General features: G+C 41.6%; 1 protein-coding gene across 1 annotated transcript in view; it reads left to right on the forward strand.

Annotated features, from left to right (window-relative positions):
* Positions 1–5,664: 5,664 nt before the first annotated feature.
* The window catches only part of LOC307249145 (sodium- and chloride-dependent GABA transporter 2-like), a gene marked incomplete at both ends in the record, with an annotated part of 32,558 nt that continues 21,764 nt past the window's right edge, over positions 5,665–16,458 (forward strand). The window contains one exon of the mRNA XM_080025781.1: positions 5,665–5,839. Within this exon, the coding sequence (XP_079881907.1) occupies positions 5,665–5,839 (175 nt within the window). The remainder of the gene's footprint in view (positions 5,840–16,458) is intronic.

Genomic DNA, 16,458 nt, shown 5'->3' on the forward strand with positions numbered 1-16,458 from the left:
AAACAGAAGAACTCTGTTGTCCAGCTACTGTATCTTTTTTTCCACAGACGAGGCTGAAATAGGCTATAGACTATACACAGTGCATTGGCAACTGAGGGCAGCCCCATTTCCAATTGTTTTTAAATAAACTCAATACACACTGTGCATGGATGTCATTTCGGTTTATCTCCCAGACATTTTTAGGCTATTAATTATCTAGAACAAAACATTTTATTCCTTTTTTTGTATGATAACTTACATTTGCATAATATGATGTTATGTTAATATCAAACACACAAACTAAAAAAAAAAAAAAGCGACCGCTTAGTTTGCTTATGCCTCGGGCCGGCTCTGAATCTGACCTTGTAAACCCTTGCTGATACTGATGGGAACTGTAGTCCTTAGAGTATTTGAACATACCAGTTGAATCGATGATTAACCAATAGCCATAACCATTTGGTGTTGTCAAATTCCTAGACACTTGTGTTTCTTTGTTGAAGAACATTGAATTTATTACAGCAAAAATAAAACAATAATAACAAATTGGGAAAATATCTCTGGAACCCACAACTCTGGCCACAGATGTTTGAAAAGTCTTCAACAGGTGTTGTTCAGACAAGTATTCAGATATACATTCAGAAATATACTTTTTGTCAGTCAATTATGATGGCTGATAATTGTAAAATTGACTTTGAAGTCTTGTGAAATATGTTTTGACGGGAGAGTTAAGTGGTTCCCCTTAAGCTGCTGGAATAATAATGTTCTCAGGCACTTCAACATTACCAGAAAGGACCTGTAAAATGTCCCAACCATATTGTGCCTGCAAGACACATATCTCAAATAACTGCTGGCTTCCCTGCAGAGTTTGGAATGTCTTCTAAACCATATCCAGCTGCGCAAAAAAAAGGAAGATGTCATGATGGTACTGAATTATTATCAGAGCATGATTCAATCATCAAGTGTGTCCAAAACAACCATTGTGACTCTCATTGAGGCAGGGCTGTACAGTGCGACAGTTTTGATCGCATTTGCTACTGAAATTGATCACGTGCGATGATGAATACGAATCCTTTCGCACTCGTGCGACAGGTTGATAATGAGGAGAGGCTGTCTTTAAAACACAGAGGTCAGATGCACAACACTGCTTAAGAGGGCTCTACATTAACACTGCGGGTAAATGAGTCTAAGGCAAGTAAGTTATTGAGTCCACCCTTCAATTTGGCTGGTGAAAGATGTGTGCTCGGGATCTGTGTTCATGCAGCGATTCTAGGTATAAAAACTTCACGGCTTCAACGGCAATTACTGGAAGGAGACGGCACATTACCGCAGTTAAGTTAGCGCGTGTACAAACAGAACATTTCCTGTGCGCCTTCACATTAAAAGCCTGTTACTAGACAAACGTGAGTTGACTTTTATTTTGAAGCCAGTAAGAACAGGAAGTTAGCGCTTTTTTCTAACTTGAAAGGCAACTCCTTCAGCTGCAGAGAGCAGTCAACAGTATCCTAGTCTATTTAAACAAAGTTTTAAATAAGCCACTGAAAAGCTACTCCCAACACATTCACAACAACCTATTTAATTTATCCTAAATTGTACCAATATGTATACTTATTTATTTAATAGGCTATGTTTAATGTTTTAAAGTTTGGTTTTAATTAACAGAAGGACATTATAATAATAATTCTGAATCAGCAAAAAATTGCAATTGGCAGGTTAGATTCTTTTTTCTAAATTGCAATCAGTGCACCCCTATTCATTTTTCTACAATTATTACTGCATCATATTAATTGTGAATCTCAAATGAGACCAGGATGACATGCTCAAAGGTAATTAGAGCAAAATGCAAGGGTTAAGGTTATGCAAGTTTTCAATAGCCTACTTTGTGTGCTACCAAATTTATTTTTGTGCTACTGAATTTTTTTGCTTGCTAGCACCGGTGCTACCACCTAAAAAAATAAGCGTACAGCCCTGCATTGAGGGTAGTTTTTCACTCTGAAACTACCATAACAACACATATTGTAACAGTTAGAATCCTGAAAGCTAGCCACACATTCCAGAACTAATGTCGGACTAGTAAAAGAATGATGGGGTTTGGTCAATTAAGCAAAGCAAATTTTCTAAACACTTGAAAGTAACTCTGAACAAAATCAAATACAACATATTATAATTCAAAAGGTTTTAATAAGATTCAAATGAAAGATAGAACCAGTTAGATTAGAACACAGTCTGGGGGTCAGAACACAGGACCCTTAGAGCCAGCTAGTGTCTGGGGGTCAAAGCATAGGAAAATCAGAACCAGCGAGAACAGCCTGGGACTCAGAACACAGGAGAAGACCCAACTGGATTATAACATCAGCATGTCATACTCTACAACTAGGCCTACTCTACATTCCAGCCCTACAGGGAAAGATGAGAAGGTGCTCTTTCCATGTGGTTGCCCCAGGTCGTCTTCCTGGTGTATTTCCTTGGCATGATGGCTTTTCTACAATGTGTATGACATTAAAATAAAACATATGTTATGTAATATTACATTAAAATATGTTTAAGACTAAACTTAACTTGGCTCACTTTCCCCCACAGCATTTGTCTCACTTTCCCCCACCACCACAGTTTGAGAAAAAACTACCTCTCTAGCATTTCAGGCTAATCTTTAACTAATATCATCACATGGTTTTTATATGTTGGTAGTTCATCAACACGTATGATAGAAGTTTTTCTACGTGAATACATTTGCTTTGGCACAACAGTTGATAAAGTTGACAGCAAGAAAATTTACTTTTACATGCAAAATACCTATTTTGGTGAAAAAAACATGCTTACCTCAGCACCATGAGGTCCTCTCTTTCAGGGCCATGGGGAAATGAGAGGGGCTTGAAAATATATATCTCACATGACCACAAATGTATTCCGTTGCCTAGATACAGGGGGTGGCTCACATTACCCGATGCCTCAGATTCCCCCGTTCTCCCCTACAATGTTTGTTTTGTGTATTTCCCTGGACTGGATTATTATTTTAATTGCACACAATTTAGTAATTCTTCAACCGCTGGAGATTGAGTTCAGTGAATGTTACAGTCATATGAAAAAGTTTGGGACCCCCTTCTAATTTTGGGGATTTTTGTTCATCATTAGCTGGGATTTCAAGGAAGCAAATTCCTTTTCATATATGACATACCTTAGGGAAACAGAAGCAATTCAGCAGTGTCATTTTGTTTATTGGAATAATAGAAAATATGCAATAGGCATCATAACAAAATTTGACTGGTGCATACATTTGGGCACCCCAAAAGAAAAATTACATCAGTACTTAGTTGAGCCTCCTTTTGCAAAAATAACAGCCTCTAGACGCCTTCGGTAGCCTGTGATGAGTGTCTGGATCCTGGATGTAGGTATTTTGAACATTCTTACATACTAAAGCAATCCAGTTCAGTTAAATGTGATGGCTGCCGAGCATGGAAAGCCCGCTTCAAATCATCCCATAGATTTTCGATGATATTCAAGTCATTGGACTGCAAAGGCCATATCAGAACATTGTACTTTTCCCTCTGCAGGAATTTGAACTGTGTTAAGGGTCATTGTCTTGTTGGAATATCCAACCCCTGCGCAACTTCAACTTTGTGACTGATGCTTGAACATTATCCTGAATAATCTGTTGAAACTGGGTTGAATTCATCCAACTATCCACTTTAACCAGGGCCCCAGTCCCTGAAGTAGCCACACAGCCCCACAGCATGACCACATTTGATAGTAGGTAGCAGGTGTTTTTCTTGGAATGCAGTTTTCTTCTTTCGCCATGCAAAGCGCTTTTTATAAAGACCAAATAACTTAATTTTTGTCTCATCAGTCCAAAGCATTTTCTTCCAATATGAATCTGGCTTGTCTAAATGAGCTTTTGCATACTCCAAGCAACTGTATCTGTGGCGTGGGCGCAGAAAGGGCTTCCTTCTCATCACCCGGCCATACAGATGTTTTGGTGCAAATTGCGCTGAATTGTTGAACGATGTACAGATACACAATCTGCAGCCAGATGTTCTTGCAGGTCTTTGGAGGGGATATTTGGGTTGTGTGCAACCATTTTCACAATCCTCCACCTATGCCGCTCCTGTTTTTTTCTTGGTCTGCCATGCCTGGGTTTAACTGCCACTGTGCCTGTGTCCTTCCATTTCCTGACAACGTTCCCTACAGTCAAAATTGACCATTGAAACCTTTGGGAAAGCTTCTTGTAGCCTTCCCCTAAACCATGACAATGAATAATCTTTGTTTTTCAGATGTTTTGGGAGCTGCTTTGATGATCCCATTCTTTCTCACTTCAGCAGAGAGTCAAAGAGAAGTGCAACTTGCATTTAGGCACCTAAAATACCTTTTCTCATGATTAAACAGACATTGCTATGAGGTTTAAGGCTTAACAACATAATCCAACCAATTTTGTGTTTAAAGTCATCAGTTTAACATACTGTTACAGGCATTAAAATCAACAAAACCACAAGGGTTCCTATATTTTTGCACAGCCAGTTTTTCACATTTTATTTTATTTCATACAACCAAATACTGCTTTTCAAAAAATCTTTGTTTGGAAAACATCCCAGTAGTTAGCTGTTCCTGGTAAATTAAAGACATACCACTTTTATATTTTTTTTTTGTGAAAGCAGAGTCAATTATAATGCCGGCTGAGAGGGGTTCCCAAACTTTTTCACATGACTGTATTTGTGTGAAGGGTGAAAAGCCCAATTTAGCAACCAATAAGCTACCATGCCGCTTTAAGAGTTACTTGGCATTCGAACTAAGGAGCAAATATCTTGCAGAGCCCCCTGCTGTGACTTTGAAATACTGAGCTGACCAGAAATAACCCTCAAAGAGCAAAACATGTGAAAAGGCCTGAACTACATTACATGAATAGCTACTATAAGCAAATAAACTTAAGACCACTTTATACTCAGAATTAAAGTTCAGAGAGGAAAGCACATGAAAGGGTATAAAGGGGCAAGATATTATCTAAAACAACTAATAACCATGATTTTAATGGCTGTACAAAATATTTCACACCTGCATGATAATTATTTTTGAAATGTTATGACATGTGCTGTCACAAATTAACTTCTGAACGCCTTTGTTAAAAGCTGCAATTTTCGACTGTGTTAAATGACTTATGCCTTGGGTGTAGCAATACTGGCTGGTCGCCAATCACCCAGAAGTGTCTATTAAGTGTCTGTGACTAGCGTGACTTCGGGTTTGCTTATTCTGGGAAACACTTCTATGAAGATACATAAAGATTTATATACAGTATCTCTCAGTTTGGATTATTGGATGAAGTTTCACGTATGAATACTCACTCCACCTCTCAAGTTCTGCTATACTGCTCAAAAGTTCAAATCATGGTAATGCATACAAATGTCCCTATCAGAATTAATCATTTAACATTACATAACATATATACTAAGGTTCTGGACTGGAGTTTAGAGGGGAGAAGCACATGAAAAACCAGCATGCAAAAGCAATGCAATTTTTTTTATTTCTAAATTCTATATAACCAGGTAGAAAACTTATTTTTGCACACGTTAAAGGGTTCCCCCTTGTGGCTCAAGCATATAGCACGGAATTTGTTAGGTAACCCTTTACAACTTTGCGGCCAGTTGATAGTAGCTCAAGGGTCTATGCAAGCCTCTATCATTATCCCTCTCCCTCAGCGGCATGGCAGGATCTCTGTGCAGGCAAGGCCATCTCCCCACAAACACTGCTTCACAAACAGTCAAGAGCCGTGGAAAGTGGGGTAGCAAAAAGGAATTCATCCTGTCAGTGGCTGGTGCTGTTATTGGGCTTGGAAATGTATGGAGATTCCCATATCTGTGCTACAAGAATGGTGGGGGTAAGTCATTTTGTTTATTATTCTCTCAGTTTAGTATTCCTACAACCCACCCTCCACTTTAGCAAAGGGCAGTATAGTGTCAGATCTTGCATGCAAACTTTTTAAAACACTAGAGAATTGGACTAAAGATATTGATGGCCAATTGTTGAGCATTGTTTTATTATTTACCAAGTCACCATTAGATTCTTATCTTTTCTTTTCTTTTTTTACATTACTTTTTGGGTGGTAAAATGTTGAAAGCTGACATAAACTGCAGCTGTTAAGCATGATTTAAAAAAAGACCAGATGCTTTTAACAAGTCTTGCTTCACTACCCACATTTGTTAACTAAAACAATGGAACTAATTAAAAAGTCTAAAAATATACCACCGACTAGGTGAATTGTTATTAAATACATGGCATTCTTTTGTTACAACCTCCCCCACTAACGAGATAGGTTGTAACACATGCTGGGGTAGGTCTCACCATATGTATCACTATAAGCTTAAAAAATATGTTTATTGAAAAGAAAGAGCAATCCAGAACAATCCTCTCTTTCTGTGACTAACCAGAACATAAATCAACTTTCTTTTTCACTCTTTATGTTGAAATAAATCTACCAGAACAATTTGTATTAATATTGTGTATGCATAATTCACATTATAATATGATAAAAATATATAACATAATTGTACCTGCATGAAGAGCATATAGGTCGAAAATGTGTGTGTGTGTGTGTGTGTGTGTGTGTGTGTGTGTGTGTGTGTGTGTGTGTGTGCACCTGCATGTGGGTTACAACTCTCCCCATGTTACAACCATCAGTCAGATAAAATGTTATTCTGTTTTTTAAGTTCATTCAAACTGTATTCCTGCAACAAAACAAAAAAAAAATGTCCCTTTAATCTCCCCGTTTCACATCTGATGAGTAATGGTTTGACAGGTTACAAAAGGCTAGAATAACCATGTTTGTTTAAAGTGCAGCATCACATTCTTTGCTAAATCCCTCAAAGCAGACCCGGCGCCAGAGAAAATCTATTCAATTTTGTGGGAGGGCCCGCATCAATATTAGCCTCGTTCGACTAGGAGCCGTCTTGCTCAGACCTGCGCAATTATGACGCTCAGCAAGACGCGCGTCATAATTGCACAGGTCTTAGCAAGACGCCGACATCTCAAACGAGGCAATTATGACAGACAGGTGTAGCCTACAAAAAACTCAATTGCAACAGTCCACAGCAGCGCAAACACATCAGCATGGCCAACAGCATTGCCTTAAGACGCACGCAGCTAGCAAATAATACACATTAACACACACAAACAGCCAAATACAAATCACATTTGCATTGTGTGCGCAAATAAACATAAACATACACAGGGGTGTAAAGTAGCGAATTACATTTACTCGCGTTCCTGTAATTGAGTAGTTTTTTCGTGTAGGCTACTTGTAATTTTTTCTCTTTCTTTCAAAGGTTTTTTTTATTAAATGTTAATAATAACAAAATTGTAGCACATTGAGTACAAATTTTTTCCCCTTTTTCTCCCGAACATACCCCACCCACATCCCGCCCTCACACCCAACAACACAAAACACACACCACAAGAAACAAAAACAAACAATCAATATGAAAAAAAACACACAAAGAAATAAAATGTAATCAAATAAAAAAGGGGGGGGGGGGGGGGTTAGCTACTCTTCAATTAATGTGGTCGGTTTCTTAAAATAGTCTAGGAAGGGGCGCCATATTTTATGAAATTTAGTCTCAGATCCCTGGGTAGTGCAACGATTTTTTTTCCAGATTCATACATGACATAATGTCTCTAATCCAATGTGAGTGGGAAGGAGGAGCAGGATCTTTCCACTTGAGTAGGATAGTCCTGCGAGCAAGTAGTGAGGTGAAGGCCAGTACTCTCAGCTTCACTTTGGGTAAGCCCGAATTTGGTGCAATGCCAAAAATTGCAGTGAAAGGGTTCGGCTTAATTTGATGCTGAAGTACTTCAGAAATCGTTTGAAAAACTGATGTCCAGAACTCAGTCAAGGTGGGACACAACCAGTACATGTGAAAGAGTGATTACTTGTAATTTTTTAAGTGATTTTTAAAACCTATACTTTTACTTTTACTTTGAGTATGTTTATTTTGAAGTAATGTACTTCGCTACATTTTATATCATTTGCGTTACTGAGTAAAAAAAATTGATAGGGAAATGAGAGAAAAGAAAAGAAATACCGCGGGGGGCTTTTATTTTTACGGCACAATACCGGAAACTAACACAGATAATGATCGACAGGATCATTGCGACTAAATGATAACAACAAACATTGCTTCCCTCTATCATTAAAACAAAATAATCCTAGTTAAACTGTCATTGTACCACACGTGAAGACGTGAAGGCTTTTAAATGCAGCAAACCTTTCATCCAGCCGTGCGATCGGCCCCTCCCTCACCTAGCTTTCAGTGCAGAGTAGGATGGAGACGGTGCGTGTTGCCGGGAGCTTTGAAAAACTTCCAGAAGACGGCAGAAAGTCAGCCTTTGCTCGAGAAGAAAGGTAAAAGTAATAGACTAAAACAATGTGCAAGATATGTTATGCGCGGACACGCGAGTCAGATGACATGCGCGACCGTGAGAGAGAGAGAGAAAAAAAGTCATATGCGACCCAACCGCACCTCAAAACATCACGACCAATTATGGCGCTTTTCCACCGCAAATGTAGCTCGACTCGACTCAACTCGACTCAGTTTAACTTGGTTTGGTAGCAGCACGCAGGGACGTTGGAACTACTTTCTGAGGGGGGGTGCTGTAAATTGGCCGAGGTGCAGCGCTATCAGACAAAGCAGTAGGCTACTGGTAAAATGAGCAATCTATAACCATGATAAAATAGCCTACTTATATCTAAAATAGCTATTAAAACGAACTATAAAAGCAAATAACATTTATGAATTTTCCAAAGTATCCTATAGCCTTTTTTTTATCCTGAATTTGAACGATGTAGGTTTTGATTAAACATTGGGTTATGACAACAATTGTGACAGTGGGGGTCTGGGGGTACTCCCCCAGAATTTTTTGAGCATTAAATGCTTAATTTCCTGCATTCTGGTGAATTTTTATTCACCAATGTGTTCCTTTTCTGCATAGCCTACATTTGTATTCTTGAGCCCCGGCGCTGTGATCGGTGAATGATAACCGGGGCAGTGCACGTCACGTTGTCGAGGGGAAAGCTTCCGCGATATCCGTTAGTTTCAGTTTACAGCCGACAAAGTTACAATCACAACGACCGCATAGACAGCGCATGGACAGCGTTTTAATGAAGCCTCTCATTCTTATTATCATAAGGGCATTGAAGCAAATTATGAAATCTTAACATTACGGCGGCCCTGCTGGTGCGTAAAAGGACAGCGCAGTTGGCAATCTCTCCTCAGCAGTGCAAGCCACAGCAAAAGTCCATCGCACAGCCGATTCCTGCCTCTGATACGTTGACTCGCAACATAATGACTGTTCCACCCGAAAAAATAAAATAAACACAAGTTGGACACAGGCCCTGAAGCTGAATGACCGCTCTGGTAACGGGCAGTCCATTACTGGACGCCGAATACTAGACCCCGAATATAAGACGACCCGACTTTTTTACGACCTTATGAAGTGTTAATATGTTCGCCTTTACTTGATGCATGCGCGCTCACCGGGCGGCCGGCGGGGACACAATTCTTATCAGCGGTAACTTGGCACGATACCGGCACACACCTTGGAGGAGCAGGTGCGCAGGTGAACGTTGCATCCTGTCAGCGCGTCTCTCTCTCTCTTTCTCTCTCCCCCCTGTGGCAGGGCGCTTAGCAGACTGGATTTTTAATGATAACCTAATGCTCATTAGTGCGCGCCCCTCAGCACTCTCACCTACCGAAGTGCGCATGGGAAGGCGGGGCACAACCGTAATCTCGTCCTGGGCACGGTGAAGAAATGCGACAGGCATATGTAATCTAGCCTACATAGTATACTGTATAGCCTATAAACTATATATATTATAGTGTTATGCTCTGTCAAGTTGATGTGAGGGAGCAGGAGATGGGAAAGAGAGGACTTAGGCTATGAGATTGTTTACAGAGCAATCGCGGGAGCACAGGGCAAAGTGTAGGGGGGCGGAGAGGGGGTGCAAGCGGTGGTGAGGGGGGGTGCGGCCGCACCCCCCGCACCCCTACTTCCAACGTCCATGGCAGCACGGGTCGTTTTCCACCGAAAATAGTACCTCCTGAACGTGGGCGGGGTTGTCGTAAGGGGCTGAAAGCCAACTCCGGAGTCAAGTAGCAAAGCAGAAATTACGAGCAGTTGTTGCACTATTAACTGAACCAACCGCCAAAAACACGGATGAGAAATGTTTAAGAAAATACTCCCCTTGTATCTGTTTGCTAAAAGAAGTAGAATAATATTGCTACGGGCCGTTAAAAGGGTAGGGTTTGTGTCCTGATGTGTGACTGCCACACAGCTGGATGCGTCACGTACATCCCTATGCACGTAAACACGGGCATGATAAAGTTGACTGTTAAGTGCTTGTTTCAGGATACGTGTTTTCAAATGCAAGCCGTGTCTCAGCCTGAATATTTTATTGAGGTAATCAGTGCAGTCCGAGGCTTGTAATGTAATCGCTCGCTATCATGTCTGTCCCAGCTTGCTGCTATAGGCTATTTAGCCTAGCTGCTGTGTCTCCTCTCGTATGTTCAAAGTAACTTCCCCAACAGCCAACACAACTGGGTGAGCTTAGCGAATATATGGAGAGAAAAAAATCGGGACTGTGATGCAAATCAAATGAAAGCGAGCCAAAGAAGGCTGCACGCGGCGAGACAAAATACACATAAAAGTCCCGGAGAGTTGTTGAGAATCAAGGGGAGAATAATCAACAGAATGAAGCCGGCAGACGGTAGTCTCTGGCCAATCAGCGGCCGGCCGTCTGCCGACGTCACCTTTTAGCTCGACTCAGCTCGCTTGGACCCTAGAGCAAGGCGATACTAAAAAAGCAGCCGCTAGCAGGTACCATGAAATTGCGGTGGAAACGCCAAAAATGCGAGTTGAGTCGAGTCGAGTCGAGCTGATACCATGCGGTGGAAAAGCGCCATTAGTTTACTCACTTTAAGTCGAATCCAAGTGGTCTATGACCAAGCAATAAAGGAATAAAAAACACAGGAAGTTTAAAGCTCCTTGACTCTTGCCACCACACCAGTCATCAATTAAGAACACTGTAGCCTACATGCAACTTGCTTATCCAGCCAGCTCCATGAGATATACATTAAAATATGCCCTCACATTCCTGCTAGCAAAAGACGTGCCCTATCGACAACATTTGCAACGGTTTATTTTGATTTTGACACTTATTTTATTTAATTATAAAAAATATGTTTTACTTAGGCTATTTGCATTTTCCTTGTTTTCAGTGCAATTAGGATATGTTTAAAGTCAAAAGTCATGGTTTCAAATGTTAAATAAGTGCATGTTGCAGTTCTTAAATCAATGAATAATTGTCTAATAATTGTGATTACACAATGTCAATCAAAATAATCATGATTATGATTTTTGTCAAAATCGAGCAGCCTAACCTTGCAATGTCCATGGTTTGGATCAACTATACACTATTACATTATTAGAACTACAGCTGCAGTCTGTTTAGGTCTGTAGAACGGTTACATTCCCATTCCCCCATTAACAGACTATTTGCTCCATATTTGCTTATCTAAAGTAATGACACAGTATATACATCCATACATGTGTGGTGACATGATTTGTTTAATTTGTGCACTTTAATTTGTAAGTGTTGTATTAATTAAACAAAACTAGTTTGAGATGTATATCCCCTTGTCTATATACAGGTCCTTCTCATATAATTAGCATATTGTGATAAAGTTCAATATTTTCTGTAATGTACTGATACACATTAGACTTTCATATATTTTAGATTACACACAACTGAAGTAGTTCAAGCCTTTTATTGTTTTAATATTGATGATTTTGGCAAAAAAGTAAAGAAAAACCAAAAATCCCTATCTCAAAAAATTAGCATATTTCATCCGACCAATACAAGAAAAGTGTTTTTAATACAAAAAAGTCAACCTTCAAATAATTATGTTCAGTTATGCACTCAATACTTGGTCGGAAATCCTTTCGCAGAAATGACTGCTTCAATGCGGCGTGGCATGGAGGCAATCAGCCTGTGGCACTGCTGAGGTGTTATGGAGGCCCAGGATGCTTCGATAGCGGCCTTAAGCTCATCCACAGTGTTGGGTCTGGTGTCTCTCAACTTCCTCTTCACAATATCCCACAGATTCTCTATGGGGTTCAGGTCAGGAGAGTTGGCAGGCCAATTGAGCACAGTAATACCATGGTCAGTAAACCATTTACCAGTGGTTTTGGCACTGTGAGCAGGTGCCAGGTCTTGTTGAAAAATTAAATCTTCATCTCCATAAAGCTTTTCAGCAGATGGAAGCATGAAGTGCTCCAAAATCTCCTGATAGCTAGCTGCATTGACCATGCCTTTGATAAAACACAGTGGACCAACACCAGCAGCTGACATGGCACCCCAGACCATCACTGACTGTGGGTACTTGACACTGGACTTCAGGCATTTTGGCATTTCCTTCTCCCCAGTCTTCCTCCAGACTCTGGCACCTTGATTTCCGAATGACATGCAAAATTTGCTTTCATCCGAAAAAAGTACTTTGGACCACTGAGCAACAGTCCACTGCTGCTTCTCTGTAGCCCAGGTCAGGCGCTTCTGCCGCTGTTTCTGGTTCAAAAGTGGCTTGACCTGGGGAATGCGGCACCTGTAGCCCATTTCCTGCACACGCCTGTGCACGGTAGCTCTGGATGTTTCTACTCCAGACTCAGTCCACTGCTTCCGCAGGTCCCCCAAGGTCTGGAATTGGCCCTTCTCCACAATCCTCCTCAGGTTCCGGTCACCTCTTCTGGTTGTGCAGCGTTTTCTGCCACACTTTTTCCTTCCCACAGACTTCCTACTGAGGTGCCTTGATACAGCACTCTGGGAACAGCCTATTCGCTCAGAGATGTCTTTCTGTGTCTTACCCTCTTGCTTGAGGGTGTCAATGATGGCCTTCTGGACAGCAGTCAGGTCGGCAGTCTTACCCATGATTGCGGTTTTGAGTAATGAACCAGGCTGGGAGTTTTTAAAAGCCTCAGGAATCTTTTGCAGGTGTTTAGAGTTAATTAGTTGATTCAGATGATTAGGTTAAGAGCTCGTTTAGAGTACCTTTTCATGATATGCTAATTTTTTTAGATAGGAATTTGGGGTTTTCATGAGCTGTATGCCAAAATCATCAGTATTAAAACAACAAAAGACCTGAAATATTTCAGTTGGTGTGCAATGAATCTAAAATATATGAAAGTTCAATTATTATCATTACATTATGGAAAATAATCAACTTTATCACAATAATAATAATACATTTTATTTATATAGCGCTCTTCTCTCACTCAGAGCGCTTTACAAAAACAAAACAATAAACAAACAAAAATGTCATGTAAAGTTGGGTTGGTGGGTGAACTAGGGGTAGGCAGAGGAGAAGAGATGGGTCTTGAGTTTGGACTGGAAGATGGTGAGGGACTCAGAGTCACGGATATGTTGGGGGAGGCTGTTCCAGAGCCTGGGAGCTGCCCTGGAGAAAGCTCTGTCACCAAAGCTGCAGAGTTTAGATGTGTGGGTGGAGAGGAGACTGGCTGAGGAGGATCTGAGGGCCCGAGGGGGTTGATAGGGGGAGAGAAGGTCAGTGAGATATGGGGGGGCCAGATGGTTGAGGGCTTTGTAGGTGAGGACCAGGAGTTTGTAATTGATCCGGAAAGAAATGGGGAGCCAGTGGAGCTTTTTGAGGACTGGGGTGATGTGGTTCCACGAGTTGGTGTGAGTGAGGAGACGGGCAGCTGCATTCTGGACACGTTGGAGTCTGTTGATGGAGGTGGTGCTGATGCCGGCGAGGAGTGAATTACAATAGTCAAGGCGGGAGGAGATGAAGGCATGGATGAGTCTTTCAGCAGCATGGGGTGTGAGGGAGGATCTAATCTTTGCAATATTACGGAGGTGATAGAAGGAGGTTTTGACAGTGTGACGGATGTGGGGTTCAAGGGAGAGGGTGGGATCAAAAATTACGCCAAGATTGCGGGCCTGGGGGGAGGGGGAGACCATGGTGCCATCAATAGTGAGTGTGGTGGGGGTTGTAAATTTGCTGAGGGTGGATTTGGAGCCAATTAGGAGGAGTTCAGTTTTGTTGCTGTTGAGTTTGAGGAAGTTATTTTTCATCCAGAGTGTAAGGGAAGACAGGCAGGATTCAATGTGGGAGATGGGGGGGTTGTGGGGGGATTTGGTACTGAGGTAAATTTGGGTGTCATCAGCATAGCAGTGGAAGTCCATTGAGAAATGGCGAAGTAACTGACCAAGGGGGAGGAGGAGGTAAATGATGAAGAGGAGGGGGCCGAGTACAGAACCTTGGGGAACACCTTGTGTGACGGTGACTGTGGCAGATGTGTGGTTATGGAGGGAGATGAAGTTAGATCTGTCAGAAAGATAAGAATGAAGCCAGCTGAGTGCAGTACCTTCGATACCGAGGTTGCTGAGTCTGGTGAGCAGGATGGTGTGGTTAACAGTATCGAAGGCTGCACTCAGGTCAAGGAGGATGAGGAAGTTGAGGGAACCAGCATCGGCAGAGGTGAGGAGGTCATTGAAGACTTTAAGGAGAGCGGTTTCTGTGCTGTGGAGAGGGCGGAAGCCAGATTGGAGGGATTCAAAAAGGTTATTGGCGTGGAGATGGGATTGGAGTTGTTTGGTGACTATGCGTTCAAGGGTTTTGGAGAGGAAGGGGAGGTTGGAGATTGGGCGGTAGTTACAGAGGGAGGCGGGGTCGAGACCAGGTTTCTTGAGGGTGGGGGTGACAGCAGCAGATTTGAAAGCAGATGGGACAATAACAATATGCTAATTATATGAGAAGGACCTGTATATATAATGCCCTACACTGAAGAGACCCCTGCCCCCTCCCGCTGTTAAAGAGTAACTAGTAACTTGTACATTAAGTACATTTTAAATCAGCTACTTTTTCACTTTTACTTCAGTAGATTTTTAGACTAGTACTTTTACTTTTACTTAAAGAGGACCTATTATACTACTTTTCTGGTCTTAATTTCTTGTTTTACACTGCTATAGAGCAACCTGACACGAATCACATCACAAAAAACTATGTAGATTTTCGGGAAGCTCTTTCTCTTATTTTGGCGATCCAGCACATCCTGTCAACACTTGAGTGTGTGTGCTTCGGCAATCTCCGATCCCTCCGCCTGTGCATCGGCCATCTCCGCTACCCTCCCCCCCCCTCCTGCAAACCCCACTCCGTTGTGATTGGTTACCTTCCTTCCGAAACACTTTCAGTGGCGGGAAGCGCGAGCATGGACCTATAAGGGCGCGAGGCAGACGCGAACAGGGAAGTGACAGCATTACCATACATGGAAACATCCGCGTGGTCACATCACCAATTTTTATGCGACGTCACCAATTATGAAAGGGTAGACCGCTTTGAAGACGTGACTTCTCGACTGGCTAGAATAGTGTTTAGTGCTCTGCACAGACACCCCAGACGGTCAGCAGGGAATACGTCGAAATGCATGTAAGTCATTATTTGATAATTTAGTATGGTTAAGCATGACTATGAATCATCATAACAACGTTTATAGGTCATAAAAGTCAAAAAGCATCATAGGTCCTCTTTAAGTAAAATCTCATCCAAGTAATCATACTTTTACTTGAGTAGAATATTTTTGTACTCTTTCCACCTCTGAACATACAAAACATTCCCAACATTGAATCATGTGCTCGGCAAAAACATTGTCGCATAATCCAATGAAAGCGCCGGTCGGGAGCCATGACGTCGGCATGTGAACAGACTTCGTCTCTTTTCACCAGAATTTGTAGGAAATTAGCAACAAAGACTACCAAAACAATTACCATAACACAGTGATTTTAATTTTCATAGCTTCAGGGCCTGTGTCCAAGTTGTGTTTATTTTATCTTTTTGTCGGTTCACTGTCTGTGCTCTCGGGAGCGGCCGGGGCATGCGTGTGTGCAATGGGAGAGAGAACGCTTTGTGTGGAGAGAAAAAAGGAGACATGGGAAACCCCGTTCAGTTCTGAAAGTGGTCCTGTAAAGGAAAAAAATTAAAAATAAGTTGATGAGGCAAAAATAAATTTTTATGCGCTGAGAGAGAGAACGCTGTGAGCAGGGGAGAAAAAAAGATGATCGTCACCTTGACCACTGCCTATGTTAAACACTGGTTAACTGTTTAGACTAACTGTTCTCTTTTTAAAATCGTTACATTTTAATATGAGTAGTCTTATGAAACGGAGAATACCGGTACTTTCCACCATCCTCTGTTTGGATGAAGAGCTATCGCGGCTCCTGCAAACACACACGGAGCAAGTAGTAGGCTGATGCGAATGAAATGAGATAAAAAATAAAGCGAATAAAGTGTTTGCCTATCTGCTCCCACAAGAGGGCCCGCATCAATATTATGCCAGACAGGTGTAGCCTACAAAAAACTCAATTACGACAGTCCACAGCAGCGCAATCACATCAGCATGGCCAACAGCATTGCCTTAAGACACACGCAGCTG

The sequence above is a fragment of the Ammodytes marinus genome (assembly GCF_949987685.1).
Source record: "Ammodytes marinus genome assembly, chromosome: 4".
Taxonomy (NCBI): Eukaryota; Metazoa; Chordata; class Actinopteri; order Uranoscopiformes; family Ammodytidae; genus Ammodytes; species Ammodytes marinus.